The following is a 23,922-nucleotide window of genomic DNA, read 5'->3' as shown; positions in this document are numbered from 1 at the left end:
TAAAAAAACTAAGAACCACATGAAGCAAGCCTATGGAACCAGTAATTAATTAATCAATTCCACAAATATTTATTAAATCCTTTTCTGGGCACTAGAGATCAAATGGTGGAAAAAAAAAATCGCTTAACATCTATCCAGTTGGAAGGTCAGAGTACTATAGGAACACATGAGAGGATCACCTAATCTGAACAACAGGTCAGATTTCTTAGAGAAATTCATATCCATGCTGAGATCTAAAGGATGAGTAGGGGCTAGTTAAGTAAAAAAGGTAAGGTCAGTGTTCTAGGGGATATGAAATATGTTCATCCTGGCTCGAGTATAGAGGTAAATAGGTGAATAAAGAGAAGTGAGCTGGATAGAGAGGCATGAAGAGCTTTGTAAAGGATGCTTAAAGGAATTTGGACTTTATCCTCAGAGCAGTGAGGAGTCATTGAAGAGTTTTAATCCAGGTAGTCATACATTCATATTTGTGCTTTAGAAAACTCACTCAAGGCAAAGAGCAAGTGAAGACTATTGAAGTAACCCACTTAAGAAAATAGTAGCAGGCTACTAAATTATGATAATGGTAATGGAGCTGAAAAGAATACTAGAAAGATGCAAGGGATTGATTAGATTGATCAATCAAAAGAATTGATTAGATTTTTAGGTGAGAAATGGATGTCAAGGATGATGCTTAGGTTTTGAGCGTGAACACTGAGTAGAAAGTGATGACCAGGGAGAAGGGAGGGAAAGAAAGGGCTGATTAGTAGAAGGATATAAAATGAGATCATGGGGCTTCCCTGGTGGCGCAGTGGTTGAGAGTCCGCCTGCCGATGCAGGGGACACGGGTTCGTGCCCCGGTCTGGGAGGATCCCACATGCCGCGGAGCGGGTGGGCCCGTGAGCCATGGCCGCTGAGCCTGCGCATCCGGAGCCTGTGCTCCGCAACGGGAGAGGCCACAACAGTGAGAGGCCCGCGTACCACAAAAAAAAAAAAAAAAAAAAAAATGAGATCATGAGTTTAGTTTTAGACATACTGAGTTGTAGATATTTGCAGGATGGTCAAGTGAAGATGTCTCCTAGGTAGTTGTGTAGATCTGGTGCTCAGGATAGAAATCTGATCTGGAGAGAAAGACTTCCAAGTTAGGAGTCATTAGTGAAATAAATGATTGAGTGAAGCCATGGGACTGGGTTGAAATCAAGGGAGAGTGGCTAGAATGACCAACAGTTAACCAACAGTTAAGGATGCCTCCAAAGGAGATTAAGAAGCATCAAGAAATACTTTTGATGAAGCAGAAAACCAGAAGTGTATTTTCATAGAAAGCAAGGAAAGCAGGCATTTCCAGAAAGAATTGGCTTCTGATAGGTCCTATAACATAAAGATTGGAAACGTCTTTTATACTGAGCAACAAGATCTTTTCTGGAGCAGTTGTGGACAGAGCAGATGGTAGAGCCTTGAAAAGAATTTGAGGTGAAGACAGCAAGCACAGACAATTTGATTCTAAATGAGATGATCCCAAACTAGGTCCAAGAGAAATCCCATCTTTTAGACCAGACTAGCATACCTTTGAACTTAGTCAGAATCCCTGGCAGAAAACAAAACAAAACAAAAAATCTTCATAAGTGGAATATCTGACCCAAGAAAATAAATAAAAGGTGAGTTCTAGAATTTTATTTCCTAGATTTAAGCCTCAGTATATAGTTCCATGCTCTCTTGAAATTCCACTCAGAAAAGGAGCAAGGTGCATCTTAGTGGTTAGAGGCTGTTTGTCATGTAAGGTGATGAAGAGACACAAAACGCCCCCTGGCCAGAGCAGAGCAATTGTTTTAAAAGGCAAATCTTGTTCCCCTCTCTTAAAAATCCTTTAGCAGCTTCTCATTTGCCTTAAGAAAAAGGCCAAATTCCTGTTTGGTCCTCATGTTCCAAAAGGCCCTCTATGATCTAGACCCAACCACTTGTTCACTGATACGAGCACTGGTTGTAACTGGGCTTCATTGAGCTCATCAGCCATCCTTTCTCTTATTATAAGGCCTTGGCACATGTTCTTCCCTGTGCCTGAAATGCTTCCTTCACCTCTCTTCTAGTTAATACCTACTCTTACCTTTAAATTTCAACTCAAATGTCACATCCCTTCCTTTATAGCACTTAAAATAATTTGAAATGTGTGTTTAGTCACTACTCTAGCTCTAGCTCTAGCAAAGTGCCCAGAACACAGTAGTCATTCATTTACATGAGGAAGGGAAGCAGGGCCTGACGTGTCACCATGCTGCCACCCAATTCCAAGTAAAACAAAGCACATGCTTCCAGTATGCATACTGACTGAACCCTATTCAGCAATTCAATTAACCAAATAACTGTACAGCAACAGCTGTGTATCAAGCACTGTGTGTTTGCAATGGTCTCATAAAATGAATTTATTTAAACCTCGTAGCTGAGATCGGCATCAGTGCTTATCCTAAGCTTTATATAATGTGAAATAAAACTATATATCTAATAGGACTTTATTTACTTTTCCTAAGGGAGTCACTTAGGATCACTAATAAAATAGAAAAATATTTACCCTATGTAAGAACAGTTGGTTAGGGCTTCTCCGGCGGCACAGTGGTTAAGAATCCACCTGCCAATTCAGGGGACACGGGTTTGAGCCCTGGTCCAGGAAGATCCCACGTGTCACGGAGCAACTAAGCCTGTGCGGCACAACTACTGAGCCTGCAGGCCTAGAGCCCGTGCTCTGCAACAAAAGAAGCCTGCGCACCGCAATGAAGAGTAGCCCCTGCTCGCTGCAACTAGAGAAAGCCCACACGCAGCAACAAAGACCCAATGCAGCCAAAAATTAAAAAATAAATTTTAAAAAAACGAACAGTTGATTATTTGAGGTTTTTACATTTTTAGTAAAATCATTTATTCATGCAGATGGTATGGGACATAGTTTTCAGTAGTTGAGCAAACTTCTCAGCCATCTGCTAAGAAATTGGCTAATGAGCTTGTGCCAAACTCCTCAAAAACCTTTTTGTCTAGAACTGACCCTTATGCGGGTGACACTCTTCCTTTGTGTGACTGTTCTTAGATAGAGTACCCATTTCAGTAGAATTAGGATGACAAATTATGATATCTGGCATTTAACTAGGCCTCAACATTGTGAGCTCACTTACACCTAGAGATGACTGAGTCCAGTCTTCTACACTGTGCAGGGATTTCTTCTACACTATTTCTAACAGCTTGTTATCTAGTGTCTACATAAATATGACATCTCATCACAGGTAGGGTTTACCCTACCTGATAAGCCCTCCTGTGGAGATGCTTCAGTTTATAACTGATAACAGACATAGCTAAATTCAGGTGTGATTAGGTCTGATTTGGCTATTATGCCATGGCTGGCTATGCTTGCCCTCTTTTCTATCTGATGTCACTTTTGATTCCTACTGGACTTATGGTTAGTCAACCTTCATTAATACTGTGTGTGTGTGTGTGTGTGTGTGTGTGTGTGTGTGTGTGTGTGTGTCTTGGGAGGGTGGGATTTAATAGACTTTATTTATTAGAACAGTTTAGATTTACAGTAAAATTGAGATAATACAGAGTTCTCATATACCTCCTCCCACAGGTAGTTTCCCCATTATTAATATCTTGTGTTGGTGTGGCACATTTGTTACAGTTAGTGAAACCATATTGATACCTTATCGTTACTTAAAGTCCACAGTTTACATTAGGGTTCACTCTTTGTGTTGTACCATTCTATGGGTTTTGAAAAATGCAAAATATCATATACTCACTGTTACAGTTTCATACAGAATAGTGTCACAGCACTTAAAAAAAAACATGTGCTTTTGCTTTTTATCCGCCTCTGCCTCCCCCTGAACCTTTGGCAACTACTGACCTGTTTACTGTGTCTGTAGTTTCGCGTTTTCCACAGTGTCATATAGTTGGAATCATGCAGTATATAGCCTTCCAGACTGGCTTCTTTCACTAAGTAACATGCATTTAAGTTTCCTCCATGTGTTTTCACGGCTTGATATCTCACTTTTTATCATTAAATGATATCCCATTGTATGGATGTACCACAGTTTGTTTATATATTTGCCTATTGAAAGATATCTTGGTTGCTTCCAGTTTGGGGAAATTACGAATAAAGCTGCTATAAACACTCACGTTCAGGTTGTTGCATAGACATAGGTTTTCATTACTATTGGGTAAACACTTAGGAGCACGATCAGTGTATCATATGGTAAGATTATGTGTAGCTTTGTAAGAAACTGCCAAACTGTCTTTCAGAGTACCTGTACTATTTTGCATTACCACTACCAATAAGCCGGAGTTCCTGTTGCCCCACATCCTCACCAGAATTTCGTGTTACTCCTTCTCTGGATTTAGCTCTTCCAATAGGTATAGTGGTATCTCACTGTTTTAATTTGCAGTTCCCTGGTAGCCTATGATGTTGAGCCTCTTTTTGTGTGTTGATATGCCATCTGTATTTCTTCTTTGGTGATATATCTGCTTCTTTTGTCTATTTTTTAATTGAGGCTTATTTTCTTATTGTTGCATTTTAAGAGTTCTTTGTATATTTTGCATACTAGTCCTTTATCAGATATGTATTTTTCAAAGATTTTCTTCAGTCTGTGGATTGTCTTTTCATTCTTTTAACAGTATGTCTTGCAGCATATAAGTTTTTAATTTTAATAAGGTCTAACATCTGTTTTTTTCATGGATTATGAAAAATCCATGGTGTTGGTGTTGTATGTAAAAACTCATTATTAAACCCAAGATCACCTCAGTTTTCTCTTATGTTATCTTCTAGATGTTATATAGTTTTTCATTTTACTCCTTAGGCCTATAACACATTTTTAGTTACTTTTTGTGAAAGGTGTAAGTTCTTGGTGTAGATTATTTTTTTTCTTGTATGGGTGTCCATTTGTTCCAGCACAATTTGTTAAAGAAAAGGCTATTCCTTGTGCATTGAATTGCCTATGCTTTTTTGTCAAGATCAGTTGACCATTGTTGTATGGATCTATTTCAAGGCTCTCTATTCTCTCCAACTGATCTGTTTGTCTCTTCTTTTGCCAGTGTAATGCTGTCGTGATTGCTATAGCTTTAAGTCCTGAAGTTGGATGGTGTCAGTCTTCTGACTTTGTCCTCCCTCAATATTGAGTTGGCTGTCCTAGATCTTTCGCCTCACCATATGAACTTTAGAATCAGTTTGTCAATATGTACAAAATAATTTTCTGGGCTTTTGATTGGCATTGCATTGAATCTATAGAACAAGTTAGGCAGAATTGACATCTTAACAATATTGAGTCTTTTAATTCATGCTCATGGAATATCTCTCCATTTATTTAGGCCTTTGATATCTTTCATCTGAGTTTTCCTCATATAGATCCTATACATATTTTGTTAGATTTATATCTAAATATTTCATTTGGGGAGTGGTAATATAAGTGGTATTATGTTTTAATTTTAAATTGGAATTGTTCACTGCTGCAACATAAGAAAGCAATTGACTTTATATTAACCTTACATCCTGCAGCCTTGTTAAAGTGACTAATTAGTTCCAGGAGTTTTGTTGTTTTATTTTCGTTGAGTCTTTTAGATTTTCTACATAGACAATCATGTTATCTGTGAACGAAGACCGTCTTATTTTTTCCTTCTTAATCTGTATACATTTTATTTTATTTTATTGTCTTATTAGCTAGGACATCCAGTACTGTGTTGAACAGAAGTGGTGAGAGGAGATATCCTTGTCTTGGCCCTGATTTGGGGGAGAAAGCATCTAATTTCTCACCAATAAGTATGATGTTAGCTGTAGGGTTTTTTTGGTAGATGCTCTATATCAAGTTTAGAAATTTCTTCTCTCTTCCTAGTTAGCTGAGAGTTTTTATCATGAATGGATATTAGATTTTCCAGTGCTGCTTCTGCATTTATTGGTATGATCAAATGATTTGTCTTCTTTAGATTGTTTTGTAATGGACTATATTAATTGATTTTCTAATGTTTTATACTGAGAATAAATCCTACTGGATAGGAGTGCGTAATTCTCTATGTACTTTGTTGGGTTCGATTTGCTAATATTTTGTTGAGGATTTTTGCGTCTATATACATGAGAGATAATATTCTGTAGGTTTTCTTTTCTAATAATGTCTTTATCTGGTTTTGGTGTTAGGGTAATGCTGGACTCATAGATTGAGTTAGAAAATATTTCCTCTGTTTCTACTTTCTGGAAGAGATTTTAAAGAATTGGTATAAAAAAATTGGTATCATTTCTTCCTTAAATGTTTGATTAACTCCTCTGGGCCTCGGGTTTTCTTTTTTGGAATGCATTGACTATTGATTTAATTTCTTTAATAGGTAAAGGCTTATTCAGATTGTCTATTTCTCCTTGCGTGAGTTTTGGTAGTTTGTATCTTGCAAGGAATTTGGTCCATTTTATCTAAGTTATTAAATTTGTGGACATAGAGTTGTTAATAACATTAGTTTTTTATCCTGTTAATGTCCCTGGGATCAGTAGTGATGACCTCTCTTTCATTTCTGATATTAGTAATTTTTATCTTCTTTCTTTTTTCTTGGTTAGCCTGGCTATAGGTTTATTGATTTTATTAATTGTAATAGGCCAAAAATGCCCCCCCCAAAAGATGTCCACATTAAATAACTGGAACCTTTGTTACCTTATGTGGTAAGGAGATGTAACAAATCTCCAAACACTTGGGAACATTTAACAACACATTTCTAAGTAATCCATGAGTCAAATAAGAATTCTCAAGGGAAATTAAAAAATATATATGGAAGTGAATGAAAATAAAAGTACTGCATAGCAAAATTTCTGGGACATAGCTAAGGCAGTGCTGAGAGTGAAATTTTTAGCACTAAATACATACATTAGGAAAATTGGAAGTGTATCAAATCAACAATCTAAGGTCCTACCTCAAGAATCTGGAAAGACAACAGAAAAATAAATGCAAAGCAAGCAGAAGGAAGAAAATATTAAAAATAAGAACAGAAAAGGGCTTCCCTGGTGGCCAAGTGGTTGAGAGTCTGCCTGCCGATGCAGGAGACACGGTTTCATGCCCCGGTCCGGGAAGATCCCACATGCCACAGAGCGGCTGGGCCCGTGAACCATGGCTGCTGAGCCTGCGCGTCCGGAGCCTGTGTTCCGCAACGGGAGAGGCCACAACAGTGAGAGGCCCGCGTACCGCCAAAAAAAAAAAAAACAGAAAGAAGCACATGAGAGCAGAGAGAAAACACATTATAAATATCAGGAATGATAGGATATCACTATAGACTTCGCAGAGATAAAAACAATAAGAGATTACTATGGACAGCTCTACATGCATAAAAATGGCAATTTAGAAGTAACAGACCATTTCCTAAAAAAACTCTTATTCCATTACTGATACATGCAGTAACCTGAATGAATCCCCAAAGAACTATGCTGAGAGACAACAGAAAATCCCCAAACCTTTCCATTTGTATAACACTCTTGAAATGACATTATAGAAATAGTAAACAGATTAGTGGTTCTTAGGGTTTAAGGAGGGGATGGAGTGGTAAGGAAGTAGGGAAATATACTTCGTGGTGATATAACTGTTTTGTATCTTGACTGTATCAATGTCAATATCTTGGTGGTGCTATTATACTATAATTTTACAAAATATTGCTATAATTTTACAAAATTTACTATAATTTTACATAAATTTACTATAAATTTACTATAATTTTACAAAATGTTACTTTTGGGGGAAAGTGGTAAATGACATGAGGGATCTTTCTGTATTATTTCTTACAACTGCATGTGAATTTGTAATGATCTCAAAACAAAAATGTTAATCTTTAAATATTCCTCAAAAATGGAATGGAATGGAGTGTGGATGAGGGAAGCAATGGAGAATATGAGGCTGCACATAAAGATAAGGAGAAAAGAAAGGGAAATAAAACTGATGTGACTCTTCTATAATACTAGAGCCCACTTATTCGAATGGAGCATTTAAGCAACAATGTTCAATAAATACTTTTTGTCTGCCTCTTATAGAGAAGCCACTGTGCTAGGCCCTCTAAGGAAATAAAGAAGAGTAAAAAATGGCCCCTTCCTTCAATAGCATTAGACTAAAGTAGGGAAGATAAAGTGAGTATAAAGTAGCTATAAAGGATAGTAGAAAGTGATGAATATAATACAAGGGGTATGGAAAGGGCATGGAGCTTAGAGGAAGTAGTGTCTCCTTGGGCAGGATATGGGAGTGTGACTTCATGACGGTTGTGGCAGTTCATCTGGATCTTGAAGTGTAGTGGTTGGGCGCTTAGAGGGATAGGGAAATAGAATTCCAAGTGGAGGCAACAGTGTGAGCAATAATCCCAGAGTGAAAAGTGTGAGGGCAGTTTTAAAGAACAGTTTATATTTCCATTTGGCTAGAATAAAAGTTTTTGATAGAATAGTTAGGAAAAAGTCTGGAAAGAAAACTAGAACAGAATTCTGGAGCACCTTGAATGTCAGACTAAAACTTGGGACATAAACCTAGAATTCTATATCCAGTGAAACTGTCCTCCAAAAGTGAAGGAGAAATAAAGACTTTCTTAGACAAAGACTGAGGGAATTTGTCACCAGTACACCTGCCTTGAAAGAAATGTTAAAAGAAGTTCTTTTGAGAAATGGCAATCACAGTAAGGCGGAAACTCAGATCAAATTAATTCATGCAATAAACCAGGAAGTAAAAACAGACACTGTCCTTTCAGGGAATGTATACTGAGGACAACATAGCACATACTTCTGGTTTCCATACTCGCTTTGTCTTTATTTATTTTTATTCAGTGAAACAAGCCAAACCTGCCTCTTTTTTTTTTTTCGGAATGATTTAATAATATTATCAGTAAGTGATAAAGGTTAGGAAAACTAGTTTAGTTCTCCCAATTCATGAAAAACCTGTAGCAACAGTTGTTTTTCATCAAACTACTTATAAAATATCTAAATATTGTATGAGACCTTATACAGAATTAATTAGAAATAAATTATTTCTTAAAAAATTATACAATGTATGAATGCTTGTTTTTTGCCAGGTATTGTGCCAGATATTTTCACATAAGTAGATCACCTTATTTTGTTCTCATGTGAACTCAGTGAGATTTTTCTCATTGTTTTACAGTTGAGGAAATTAATACTTAAAGTTATAAAGTATTTTTCCCAAGGTCAGACAGAGTGAACAGCAAGACTGAAATTTAAATCTACTTCTTCAAAGTCCAAATCTGACATCTTTTCATTTACCAGATTTAGCATTCTTGACGTATTAGACTAGATAATTCTTTGTTGTGAGGGTCTGTCCTCTGCAATGTAGGATGTTTAGCAACATCTCTGGCCTCTATTCACTAAATGCTAGTAGCATCCCCCCCCCCTCCAGTTGTAACAGTGATGTTACAGATGTCCCTGAGGGACAAAATTACTCCTAGTTAAGAACTATTGGCCTGGGACTTCCCTGGTGACACAGTGGTTAAGAATCCGCCTGCCAATGCAGGGGACATGGGTTCAAGCCCTGGTCCGGGAAGATCCCACATGCCTCAGAGCAGCTAATCTCGTGCGCCACAACTACTAATCCTGTACTTTAGAGCCCGCGAGCCACAACTGCTGAGCCCGCGCGACACAGCTACTGAAGTCCGCACGCCTAAAGGCCGTACTCCGCAACAAGAGAAGCCACCACAATGAGAAGCCTGCACACGGCAACAAAAAGTAGCCCCCTCTCACCACAACTAAAGAATGCCCACACACAGCAAAGAAAACCCAATGCAGCCAAAAATTAACTAATTAATTTAAAAAAAAAGAACTATTGGCCTATACTGTGACACCTCATCTCTAAATTTTTAATCCAAGAATATTTATTCAATTAAAATAAACAGTATATATAGATCACATGAATGCTTGAGCAATTACTGTAAATAAATGAAGCATAAATAGAAGTGTAAGTGCATATAGTGGGATGGTGAATAAAGTGATCTCATGAAAGGACTTAAGAAATAGTTGATCACAGAAACAAGAAGCCAAGAAAAGTAGCATCAAAACTTGGTATAGATGGAAAAGTACTAGTTTGCAAGAATAAGATGAATCCGTGTTTGACTTTACAGTTGAGAGTTCAACAAGCAGGTAAACACAAGTTGAGGGGAACATAAATATCTACAAGCAAAATGTAAAAGTGGGTCATAAACCTGAAAATTCCGAGATATTTTCGACTGAGGCAGTACAGAGAGTTAGGGATCAGGAAAATAGTCAGGATCACAGTCATGAGGGAACAGACCAGGAGACACTGAAATGAAGACAGAAACCACTACAGAAAGGAATCTATTACATGCTACTTAATGGTCTAATACCCATTGAATGGCATCTCCTACCTTGGCCTGCTGTTGGACTCAATGTGGTGAGCAGCCTAGGAGATAATGTATAGTCACAGTTGGTGTGGATTCGAATTATGATTATATGAAAGACTACTAAGTAAAAATATTTTTAAAGTCTCACTTTCTATACTAAATTAGAAAAATTAATTCATTAAGAATTATATAATTTCAAAACTGGAAGAGTTAATTGAATTTTTTATATTACTTCATTATCTTCATGATAAATAGGGATGGTTACCATCCTATGTTAGTATTGTGTGAGCCACACTGTTTCTGAGAGTGATTTAACAGCTTTTCTGTTGTTTTATAATTTATTCTTACTATAACTTAAAATATTTTCCCATACAATGTCATTTAAGTGCCATTAAATTGTAATGCCACTGCTATACAAAAAAATGCATCTGAAAATCAATGCATCTCAATCAACCTTGAACAGAGGTTAAATGTGATATGACTCTGAAGAAAGCTAAACAATGTGGCCCTCTTGTCAATTTAGGGAAGAGCTTTCTGAGGGAAAAAGCATCACTAAAACAAAAATGCACTTCAGTGGTTATAGATTTATACATGCTGGGAATATATCCTCTCTACTTCACTTTTATTCCTATGAGAAAATTTCCCTAAATTATGAACATTTTAATTTATTAAACTTATGAATGCATTCTTCCCATAAATAAAATTGCCCTATGTAATTTAATATGTTGGAATTGGGAAGTAAATCACATGATGAAACTGAAAAAAACTACGAAGTATTGTAAGTTCTAAGAAGGAAAAGAGGTTCTATGAGACAGAATAACAAGGAGGGAACATCAAAATTTAGACTGAAGAGACATAAAAAGTTTATCTGAGAAAGTAGTATTTATGCTGAGACCTAGTGAATGAGTAGGAGTCGGTCACATAGAAGCGTGGAGGGAAAGGCATTTCAAAGAAATGCTTCAAGCAGGAAAAGCTTGCTGTACCTGAGAAATGGAATGTCTGCTAAAAGGTGGTAGGTAGAGAGACCGGATGATAGAGGGCTTTGTAGCCCATGGCAAGTAGGGGAGGATTCCAGCCCAGGAAAGAGGCTATGATGTGTGTCCAGGTACTGGCTCTGCTAGGGTAGGGGTATGAGATTAATTAAATTACTTACCTCTTTGTTTCAGTTTTTTCATTAGTAAAAAAGTAATATTAATAGGACTCCCTTCCTAAGTTGTTGTGAGGTTTAGTGAGTTAAAATATGTAATTTGTTATCTTCAGAGATTTATTCTGAGTTTGATGAGGTGCTATTGCAGGATTTTGAGTGACGTTATCTAATTTATCTTTTTAAGAGATCACTCCAGCTTCTGCTTCAGTTTGAGAAAGACTTGATGGGGATTTAAAGGTTTCCAAGGTATTTTGAATGAATAGTAGCTTTTTGAGCTTGAGAATAAAGGGTCCCAGTTACAGGTCCATCTGAGAGAAAAATTAAAGCCAGGTAGTATAAATATGCCAAAGAAAGGAAAAGACTAAATTAAATGGTAGAAAACGAGTAAATGATGAATGATTAGGTGATTAAATGGGGATAATATTGATTTTAATAATGGTGTGATTTTAAAAATTGAGTCATTGATTCTTAATATTTAATTGGTTATAATATACTAGATAGTGTTGTAGGTATCACAAACAAATGCAGAATTCCCAAACTGTGCTGATCTACTTCAAGTTTTAAATGAAGAGCATAGGACTTCCCTGGTTGCACAGTGGTTAAGAATCCGCCTGCCAATGCAGGGGACACAGGTTCAAGCCCTGGTCCAGAGATCCCACCTGCCACAGAGCAACTAAGCCCGTGCACCACAACCACTGAGCCTGTGCTCTGGAGCCCACGAGCCACAACTACTGAGCCCACGTGCCACAACTACTGAAGCCCACACACTGCAATGAAGAGTAGCCCCTGCTCGCCGCAGCTAGAGAAAGCCCACGTGCAGCAACGAAGACCCAGTGCAGCCAAAAATAAATTAAAATCCCTTTTTAAATAAATAAATAATAAATGAGGAGCATATATTTAAGATTAAAAATATAAAGACTAGGGCAGGCTATGATTTTTTTAACTGGACACAAAAAAGCACTGCCATTAATGGAATAATAATAAATTAGATTTCATTAAAGTTAAGAACTTACATTCATCAAAAGACAACATTAAGAGAATGAAATGTCACTGCACCCCCATTAAAATGGCTGAAGTTAAGAGGACTCACAATCCCACTCTACGGGTGCATATAGAGCAACTGGAACTCTTGCTGATGTGAGAATAAATTGGTATGACCACTTTGGGAAACTTTGCAGTATCTACTAAATCTGAACATATATACACCCTATGGAGGAATTCTGCTCCAGAAATGAGTACTTATGTCAGTTATATCTCAGTAAAGCTGGGGAAAAAAAACAAAAACAAGCCAAAAAGAAATGGGTACTTAGGCCCATCAAAAGACACATACAGGAATTATTCATAGCAGCAACAGTGGAATGGTTAAATAAATTGCTATGTATTTATGTAATGGAATACTTCACAGAATAAAATACAACAGGATGAATCTCAGAAACTTTATGTTAAGCAAAATATTAAGTCAGACAAAAAGTTCAAAAACAGGCAATATTCATCTTGATAGAGGTTGGACTAGTGATTACCTTTGGAAAGGGGATCAACTGGGAGGACTGGAGTGTTCTGCATTTGTTCTGTATTTTATTCTTTACATTTTGTCAAGCTGAATACTTTGGATTTGTGCAAATTACGTAATTTAAAATGTAATTAGGGACTTCCCTGGCGGTCCAGTGGTTAAGACTCCGGCCTTCCAGTGCGGGGGGACGCAGGTTCGATCCCTGGTCGGGGAACTAAGTTCCCACATGCTGTGTGACACAGCCAAAAAATTAAAGAAAAAAAAAATGAAATTGATATTTAAAGGTAAAGAGCATAGACTTTTTAAAAGTTTTTTTGTTTTGTTTGTTTTTAGTTTCTTTCTTTCTTGGGTGTTTCAAGTAAACAAAGAGAGTAGATTGAAAGAAAATGGAAGTTGGAACAATGCGGAAAGTATGAGAAAACAGAGAAAGCATTAGGAAAATGAGCAGGAGACAGGAGTCTTTAAGCATATGGATTGGTAGAAAGAACCAAGAAGAATGAAGTAAGGGTTAGATACATAACAAGATGAAAACCATGAAGGAAGATACTTTCTTTGCACTCTGCAAATCTGGCAGTATACACCATTCTTATTTCATATATAGTAATCACTTGACCACAGTTTAGCAGCATCTCTCTTCTTAGAGACTAAACTGAATTCTGACATGATTTCTTTTGGTATGCTAACTATCCCTGTCTCAAGTCCATCTTATTGCTGTGTGACACCTTGTCCAAAGTGAGCACCCTGGAGAGGCTTATAGGCTATTTAAGCAAAAAGAAGAAATTTGTAATTACTTCAGTTTGAAAAGTTTTAGATAAAGTACCAGACTAGATATTCAGCCAGAGTTAAAGTTCCCTGACCAGCTTTCTACAGCTTTAAGAATTATATTACTTTCTTTCAACAGTATCAATCTGTATTATATAGTTAGGGTGTTTTACTTCAAGTCTCCCATCGACATTTCTTTTGTCTGCATATACTGAAATGATCTTATTTAATAAAAAAAGAACATCTCCTGTGTGGATTTTAAATTTCCCATTATTAAATATTTATATTTTCAAAATGTCTTTATTTAATTGAGTGAGGTGCTTGGTGCCATTTCAAAATAACCTCAGGTGGTAGGTGTAATGACATATCAAAGATCTGACCTTTAGCATTTTAAGATTCTATTTGTCTGCATTTTCTTCTGCATTAATTTAGTCTTAATTTATATGCTGTTTCTCTGTATGACTTAATGAGTAGATGTGTTTGGCATAAGATTCATTAACAAAAAGAAAATATATCTGAATACATATTATTTCTGTGCAGGTTGACTTGTGATTTTAACTTCATTTATATCTCAATTGTGACAAGTAGAGAATGCTGTGTATAAGGCTGATCAGTATTTGTACAAATCTCATTCATTCTCATTACGTGTTCAGCCGAATAGACCCTGGATCTCCTAAACTGATGCCCATTCTCTTACTTCTCACTTCTTTGCAGTCAGCTTATTATATTCTTTTATTTACCTAGAGATACTTTATTCTCCAATTCTTTGCTATTCCTTTTAAAGAAAATTGAATGTAATATTTACACTGATACAATTAAATTAACATCCTGCAGCATCTTTTTGTATGCTTTGGTAGCAAAGACAATCATTTGTCTGGGTAGCTTTCAGCCTAGAAGCAGAGAAATGGATAATTATCAAGAATAATATTGTGATATAAAAATTATTTGTATTTACCCGTTTAAGTTATCTTTATTGATTTTTAGAAATGGGTATTTCTAACTGGAGATTTTCGTTAAATAGATTATTGGTCAGTCAGCCTACATATTTATGTTTAAATTATTTATTTTTATATTTTCTCAGTTTACACAAATCTTTATCCCAAGAAGAAAATCTGAAGGATCAGTTTAACCATACCCTTAATACCTATGAAGAAGCTTTAAAAAGTAGAGAGAACATTGTTTCCATCACTCAACAACAAAATGATGAATTAGCTACCCAACTGCAGCAAGCTCTGACAGATCGAGCAAACATGGAATTAGAGCTTCAGCACACCATCAAGGCCTCCCGAGCAGCCAATGACAAAGTTCAGAAGTAAGTAAAATGACCTTGCATTATTTCAAAAGCATGAAACAAAACAAAACAAAAGCACATTCTTTTGGCAACTAAATAATATATTATTTATTATTTATGCTCTTAATAGTTTAAGACAAAAGTGGATTGAGCCAAATGAACTTTTTTAGACGGCCTGTCATATCTGTATTTGGGGTCAAAAAGTCATTTACTTGCGAATCATGGTTACTATTTAGGGCAAACCATTTTTATTGAATAATTGATCTTCAGGGGTTCATGGAGGCCATACGATTAAAATCAGTTCATAGGTAATAGGTAATTAGCAAGGGGAAGAGACCGTCAAGTTACCAACTCTACTCATTTAGCTTCACAATAATCTTACTTGAGCTGAAATCATCTATGACCTTGCAATCTGAGACCTCTAGGCACATAGAATCCAGTACAGTGAAATTAATTTTCTTGTGTTGTTCTTCCGAAGTATTCAATATAGCTTTTCACAGTACATGATCACATTTATTTTCAATAATCTTTGCATTTTTATTAAAATTTAAATAAAGCTGCATAATCAGTCAGTCCTTAATGATAGATAGCAAAATATTAACAAATAACTTATCAGACAAGGAAGTCACTTGTTAATTTATGGGACTTGAACACTGTAGCAGAATATTCTAAAGCAGCTTTAATGTAGTAGAACTTGTCATTTTAACTGAGCCCTTTTTTATGTATTGTTAACAGCATTACATCATTCACACACCTAATTGAATTCAATTTCTAAGACATACCTTCTTCCTTAACAATTTTTTTTTTCAGTTTTACAGTATGGAAAAGTAGAGCTAACTTCAAGGTTTCTTACTTCTCAATACTTTTTGTTTGAAAATAAGTCTTCTGAAGCATTTCCTCAACATCCCTGAAATTATATCTTGATTACTAGCCCAAGATCAGGTAAATACGTAGTCAAGACTGTTTTAAAACAGATTAGGAATTAATCTTTAAGGTATATGTACCTTGAAACTTACGATTTATGGTGTTATATTTTGTAGGTTTAAAGATTAAGTTTATATTCAGTCAGAAACTGTAACCGATTATTCACAAAGTATATTAACGTTCTAAGAACCCCAAGATAGATATTTAGGTAGATCTCATTTCACTGTAAATTACAAATCAGTAACTTTTGACAGTCAAGATCGGATTTAGCTCTATTTGCTTAAAGGATACAAATACTTAAAAATTTCAAAGTTTTCTTTACCTGTAATCCTTTAATTTCTATATATAACTAAAATTCCCTAAAACAGTGTTTCCCAGAGAGCAATTAGATTTCTAAAAAAATTTGGAAATGTTGTCAACTTTTATTTTTTAGATCTCATCAGCTATTGTTATTATTTTTAAAAGAAATAACTTTGTACCCCAAGAAGTAGAAATAACATTTCTCAGATAACGCTTTAAATTAAATAAGTTTAACCTTTTGAAAAACTAACTATGTTGTCCTTATTCTTCATGTTTAACAACAGACAAATCAAGACTTTTTAATGGAAATGGCACCAATCCATGGACAGAGTTTAAGTGCAACAATTATGTCATTTACAAGAGTTAAATGTTAAATTTTAATTTAAATGTTAAATCTTTTATTCTGATTTCTAGCAATCAGACCTAGATGAAATATTATCAGGCTTTCCGTTTCATATTTAATCCACTATATTTCATCTTTAATTGCCCTCAAGTGTGCAGTGTATCTTCATTACAGTTAATGTGGGCATCAGCCTATTTTGTTGGATATAAGATGATAACCTTCCAGGAAGCCAACTGATAAGACTTTGTTAGATATTAACAGGTATTGGTATTCTGTTAGGTATTAGTATTCTCCATATAATCTGAAATCACTATTACTAGCAATTATTTTTGAAGGTCCTTTGAAAATATGTCAGTATTCCAGGCAATAATTAAAATTTAAATTTAAAAGGTCCACATTTCCCCTTTACCCTTCACAACCAAATTCCTTAAATAACTGATCTGTATTCACTACCTCTAGTTTTTCAATTCCCATTTGCTCTTCTACTACTAGAAGAGCTAGCTATGACTAGCTCTTATACTAAATTGTTCTTCTTAAGATTACCAGTAATTTCCTAATTATTGAATTCAATGGCCCATTCCTAATTATACTTTATCATAAAATTTATATATGAGCATGGTAATTTATATATGAGCATGGTAAAATAAGTAAAGATGCTCATATATCTTCAACATGGTAATTTAAAAGCTCAGGCTCTGGATTCAGAATGCATAGGTATGTGAACTAGGACATTTTAAAACACTGCCTTGATGTGGGCAATAGTATGTGGACAGTAATACACCTACTTCATAATGTTGTAAGAATTAGATGAGATAATACGTGTGATGCTTTTAGAACAATGTGTGTTGCATAGTCCCTCCTTCTCTTGTCATTTCACTCATACTGCACTATCTCATTCTTCAGAAGGGCACTACCTTTTCAGGACTAATGCATTTATATACGTTGGCCTCTCTCCTTGGAGGCTTTTGCCCTTTTCCCTCATGAGAAACATATTCATCCTATGAGATTCAGTGCAGCATAAAAGATAGAGACAAGCTTTGTGGTCAAGTCAGACAGACCTGTGTTTGAGTCCCTGGTTTCCTACCTATTACCTGTGAGATTTAGGGCAAATTGCTTAACTCCTGGAAGCAAAAGTTTTTCAGTTAAAAAATTTGGACAGGGCTCCCCTGGTGGCGCAGTGGTTGACAGTCCGCCTGCCAATGCAGGGGACAGGGGTTCGTGTCCCTCTCTGGGAAGATCCCACGTGCCGCGGAGCGGCTGGGCCTGTGAGCCGTGGCCGCTGAGCCTGCGCGTCCAGAGCCTGTGCTCCGCAATGGGAGAGGCCACAGCAGTGAGAGGCCCGCATACCACAAAAAAAAAAAAAATTGGACAGTTATATTGGCTTCACAGGGAGAGTTGATGTGACTTTCCTAGTCCTCAGCAGTTTCAGAACTGTCCTTGTTCCCTTACTGTTTCTTATCATTCACATTCACTTTGCCATCAGTCCCCGTTGTTTGCTGCCTAAGTATCTCCTGATTCCCTCCACCTCTTCCCTTGTTAATTGCATTAATTCAGGGCTTAATCATTCTTCATGACTACTGAAATAATCATTCCTCTAGACTATTGAAATAATCATAAAATTAGTTTACCTGCCTCTAGCCTCTCTCAAGTTTATCTTCCTCACCACCACCAGAGTTAATTTTTCTAAAACAGAAATCAGGTTATATTATTTCCCCATTTGAAATCTTTCAGGAGCCCTTCAACCCCTACAAGTTAAAGTTTAAACAACTTAGCGTGATATAGGAGGCCTATCACTGGCCTCCTGCCATTGTTCTAGTGGCATCTCCTCACATGCCCCCTACCACAATATCTCTGCACATGCTATTTCTTCTTCTTAGAACATATTCCTCCCTTTTAGTACCTGGCCAGATTTTTGTTATTCCTTAAATTCCAGTCTAAATGTTACCCCTGTGATGCTTCTTTATTTTTTCATTCTTTAATTCTTTCATAATACTTAGTCCATACCTTTATTAGAGGTCTCAATCATCTAGATGTTATAATTGCTTTGTATATCTACTCTAATCCCTGTAAAATTACTCATCGAACTTTTCCAAGCCATAGACAGTGTTCTACTCCTCTTTGTATCCCCGTTGCCTCCAAATACTTGCACAGATGCCTGCTGTAAAGTGGGTGCTCCATGAATGCTTATGAACATATGAACTAGAACAATTTAATAGTTCAATAGAATGACAGAATAAAATAAAAGCAGATCAGGTCAGGAATACACAGTAAAACTTCAGGTGTGCTCTGATGTGCTTTAAGCCCTAGATAAAGTTTTTTATCCCAGCCAAGTACCTAGAGCTCACAAGTTTCATAGAAGAGTACAGCACTGGCATCACCACTCCTTCCACTCTCCTCAGAGTTGGGATCTCTTACTTGTTAGTGATCAGCTTTTAACTCTTGTTCTAACCACCAACTTCCATCAAGTTTAATTACATTTAAAAGACCTGAAATCTTCAGTAATAGGACAGAGAGATCATATACTATTTCTAATAATTGTAGAATTTTAAATTTATATTTTATTTCTTTGAGAGTCTAACATTTTTCTTGAATTTTTTAACCTATAGGAGTATACTTGGAAAGTTGTACAGAATTACCATCCATAAACAAGCCAATATTTATAGCAGATAGTCACTTATAAAGTAAAAATGTGGTAAATGCCAGACCTCACTGCCCCAAAATAGCTTCTTGGCCCAGGTATCATAAAGCCTAAAATTTCACCAATGGAAATCCATTCCGTCACGTTAAGCATTACTCTCCTTAGGTACATCTCTTTAAAAAATGTGTATGTTTGTGGAAGAAGAGCACATAGTGATTTAGCTTTTCAGATTACTCTTTTGCCGATTCTGGATGCACTTGGTTTCAGAGAGTTATGTGGAGGCTAAAGAGCAGGTTAAGAGCACGAGAACTTTGCGAGAAAAACTTCTTTTAATAGTTTTGCCCAGACCATCCATAATCCTCATTTATTAAAGAGAAAACTGACACACCAATCCACTAAATGATGTTTTTTATCATAAGAGGTTATGAAATCTGATTCTTTGTGCTATAATTTTCCATGTGTCTTTCCATCTACAGACATGCTTCTGGCCTAGAGCAAGTTTCCCAAAGGAATTTTTTAATGTATTTTACTAAATTTAACATGTTTAAGCTACACATGGTTACTTAAAATAAAAGTATTTACAACCAGACGTACATGGTTAGAAGACCTCTCAAAGATCTAGGTTTTACAATGAAATAACTTTTATCACATATCATCTTAACCGTGGGCCAGATTAACACTGATACTGTTCAAGTTTCATCATAAAATATAACTATATAATAAATAAATTGGACTAAAAGATGTAAGAAAAAATTGTAAACTTTTACAAATTTTCAAGAAAAAAATTTATCAACTATTTAGAATTTTCTTTCTATGCTTTAAAAAAATCAGTTAACATTTGCACGCATTCTAATTTTTAATTGCATAATTAAAATTTCAAAGATCAGCATAAAACACTGCCTTTTGAAATATACGGCATCCTGTGTCTTTTGAGTGGTATTGACAGAAAGAAAAGAAAAGAAAAGAACATGTAAAGCTAATAAAAAGTCTTTCCTGCCTGTTGGCCAAATACTGATTTCTATGAAGAAGTTGAGGTTACAAAGAAATCGTGAATTCTCAGCCTGGTTTCCCTGCTGATGAGTGAAAACTGTCTGTAGTTCTCTTCGAGGTATCAGGGGAGTCGCCATAGTGTCACACAAGGGTCCTTAGTGTAGAGCAAACATACTTTCCACAAACTCAGCTGCTTAATCTGTTTGCAGGTTGAATTATAAAACAGGGTAGACGACTCTGGGTGCTGGGAAGGGGAACAGAGCATTTCCACAGTTTCTTGACTTAAAAAAAAAAAAAAAAAGCCTGCTATTCTTTTTTTTTTTTAAAGCCTACATTTTTCATCAAAAGACTTTACTAAACTTTGTAGTTTTGTTGCTATTTCCAGAATCTGATATTAACCATAATGGTTAATAATTAGTAAAATAATTGTGCTAAAATAGTCTTACATAGTTTAATATGAAAAGCATCAGTGAATTTTTTATATAATTACATTATGTTTTCATTAAAATTGTTCTGCTTCTTGCCAACTTTATCTTGATATTTTTCCTCTAAATTCTTGGTTGGACTACAAGTTGCAAAGCAGTACTAGATGTATCTGAACACTTTGTAAATACTTGTTGATTGAATCAAGGAATGCATTTCATAAATTCTCAGCACAAGCTTTAAATCAATATTTAATATAATGTTGAAAGTTGACTTGGATTTATTAGTATTAGTAGTAAATGAGAGGATTTTAAATTTTTCTGGAAATTTCTTCAATCTTTTTTATGTTTGAGATTCAAAAAGCTCTGTGAAATATGATACATACCTCAGCAAATAATAAATCAAATAGTTAATTTATTTGTGCTAGTTTATGTACAGTTGAACACCCCAGTCAGCTTTGGAAGGCACCTTCTAAATCTAGATCTAATTAGATACAGCTTTATTGTCATTTATATATGGAAGATGGACTCAGATTCCTCCTAAACAATTGTCGTAAAATGTAAAGCATCTAGCATGCTTAATTTTTATTCTTGAACATGATATGTTTTTTAAGAATTTAATGTTCTGGGTTTTTAATAACACATGTTTTTAAATTAAATACATATTTAACTTATGAAATACAAGTCTTGTACTCTATCAAACAAGTATGTATTTTATTAAAAATTTAATTCCATTATATATTTGTATAGTGGATCACCTTTCTTATCCATTGAGTACATAAAGTAGGTTTTCTTAGAGCTGCTTTTATTATATACAGAGATACCTACCATGTTTGATAGGTGATATAATTATGTTCATTTCTTTATAAAAACTAAAGAATTGAGGCTTATACCTTGATCTTCAAGGAATGTCTCACTTTGACATGAAAAAAAAACATAGTTTTAATTGTCTAGCTCATTTCTTTCTACCAGGGAAGAATTAATGTGGGATTATTAAAATTGAGAAATTCCAATGAAGTGGAAAGTGAAGGATCCAGGCTAAAGAAGAAAAGGGATTCTCTAAACCTAAGTATCTGCACTGTCCCTGATTAGTTCCCTTTTATAGTTAACTTTATGGAGTGAATCATAAAAAGCATGAAAGTGGGGACTAAACAGTTAAATTACAACATGGCTTCTTACATTTGATTTGCTTCTTCATTTCAGAATCTTTCTTCCAGTAGGTGATCTAGAGTTGGGCTAGTACACATTTCAGCCTACTAAGATAGATAAAACATGTTTCAGATGATCACTATGGAGAAGAATGAGAGAAAAAGAGCAAAAGGGTTAAATAAGAGAGAGAGTCATACAGTTTTGGTTTAAGACTAAATAAAATGCAGGAATTTTTGTTGTTTTTCATTAGTCCCAGTGTTACAGTAGTTGAAAGTCAGAGATAAGAATTCCTATTATTTTAGGGAAATTATACGATGATCAAGTACACTTTAACTGAAACTTGACAGGCTGAAAAAAATACAACAGGAGTTCTTATACCGCAGAGATATTCTAATGTGATTTTCACACATGTGTATGAAATGTAAGTTCCTTAGAGTGGTCATATGCTCTAACCAGTACCCTTTTCCTTGATTCTGTTCTTAGCTCCAGTTAAAAGCCTTCTTAACCGTTTAAACCTTGCTTCCAGGGTACTTCTGTGAAGATAGGAGAACTGTCTTACCTGAGAATACTTTTAGAACTGATAAAAATGAGATATATAAAGTGATTTGAACTTCCTAGGAAAGGTAACAATAACACTAACCACTAGTGTACTTCAGAATACTGCTGTTGTAGTAAAGGAAAAAAGGAAGCTATTGTAGAAATTAGATTTTTAGAAGTTTTCATCATTCCTGCCTGGATCTTGCTCAACCTCATTGATAACTCACTGGGAACATCCTCTTTTGCTTTCTCTATTCTTAAACACACAGATGAATGGATATAATGTATCTATCTGTTGATATAGAAAATGTCTGCATATTTATATAAATCAGGGTCTGAGTTTTTTTTAATGAATTGTCAGTATTCTCATCTAAAATCTGATGTACACTTCCTTACTAGATATAGGTTTTATTCCCAAAATATAATTGAAAAATCTAAATTGAACCCAAGAGCAAGTAGAAATATAAATTTTACTTGGATTCTAAGACCCCATGTTTGATTATTTCTCCCCATTATTCCATGTTTGACTGTATCCCTCCACTAAGGGATTTTTCCCAAATGCACATTTGGCCCTCTAAATATAGAATGAAAGAATCTTGTTTATTTCAGGGTAACTCTGTCTGCTAGTGAAATCATAAACAATGTCCACACATAAACTTCATTCTTGATCATTTACATTTAAAGAGAAAAAAATCATTCTATAGCAATATGAATGATTAAATCCATTCATATATAGCTTAAATCCATCTTATTTCTTTCTTATATTGTTATATATTCCTGAACAACTCAACAGAAATAGTTTTTTTCCTTCAGTTCTTAACCTAAGTATAAAGAAAAGAATAGTTTTGCTACTACAGATTATTACTTCATCAGGTGTTTCTATAGAAAGACTAATTAAAAGTGAAAACTAAAAATAGTAAATAGTATTTTGAAACTTTCTAAACTTAAGTAATTTTAATTTTTAAAATTGCTCTGGCATTTATAGCATACAAACTAATAGTTCTTGGAACATCATCATCATTTGACTTTTTCCTTCACAAATACAACCGTATCCTAAAAGCATAATGAAAGCATATGTTCTTTCTCTTTATGTTACCATTTGACAAGCTAAATAATGGTAAAAATAACATATAAACATATTTAAAATCTTGAAACATCTTCTTCCTTAATTTAAAATAATCTGCCTTCTGAACTATGTGTATTTCACATCAGTCTTCCAAGAAGTTCTCTTCTACTGACTATAGGGCCTAATCTTTCCCAGAATGATGGGAGTAGCACAGTTCAAGAACAAGAATGAATCTCTGTATAATCACACCACAATGTGAGGTGACCCTAAGACAGAGAACTGACCAGATACACATATGGGTTTTAAGAAGACTTTCTGATGCTCTTTTTAACACAGCTGTGAGAAGAATGTGGCTAAGGCCCAATAGTCATTCTTGAGTAGAGCTGGCAAAGGAAACCATGAGGAGAAGAGAATTTAACACATGGGTGTAAGAGAGTACGGCCTCATTGATGCGATCTGAGGGGAATGCCTAATGACTGAAAGAATCAAACTTGGCAATGAAAACACAAAGCTCTTTTCATCAATTCAAACACAG

The 23,922-nt window shown here is 35.3% G+C and overlaps 1 protein-coding gene across 2 annotated transcripts in view; it reads left to right on the top strand.

The window, feature by feature from the left end:
- MIPOL1 (mirror-image polydactyly 1) overlaps window positions 1–23,922 on the top strand; it is a 312,254-nt gene that overhangs the window by 249,950 nt on the left and 38,382 nt on the right. For both annotated transcript variants that reach the window (XM_082835259.1, XM_082835258.1), the window contains exon 12: window positions 14,809–15,039. In XM_082835259.1, coding sequence (XP_082691385.1) covers window positions 14,809–15,039 — 231 coding nt within the window. The remainder of the gene's footprint in view (window positions 1–14,808; window positions 15,040–23,922) is intronic.

Source organism: Leucopleurus acutus (genome assembly GCF_964270905.1).
Source record: "Leucopleurus acutus genome assembly, chromosome: 1".
In the NCBI taxonomy this organism is placed as follows: Eukaryota; Metazoa; Chordata; class Mammalia; order Artiodactyla; family Delphinidae; genus Leucopleurus; species Leucopleurus acutus.
Note: the sequence above shows the minus strand (reverse complement) of the source record. Positions and strands in the feature narration are given on the sequence as shown.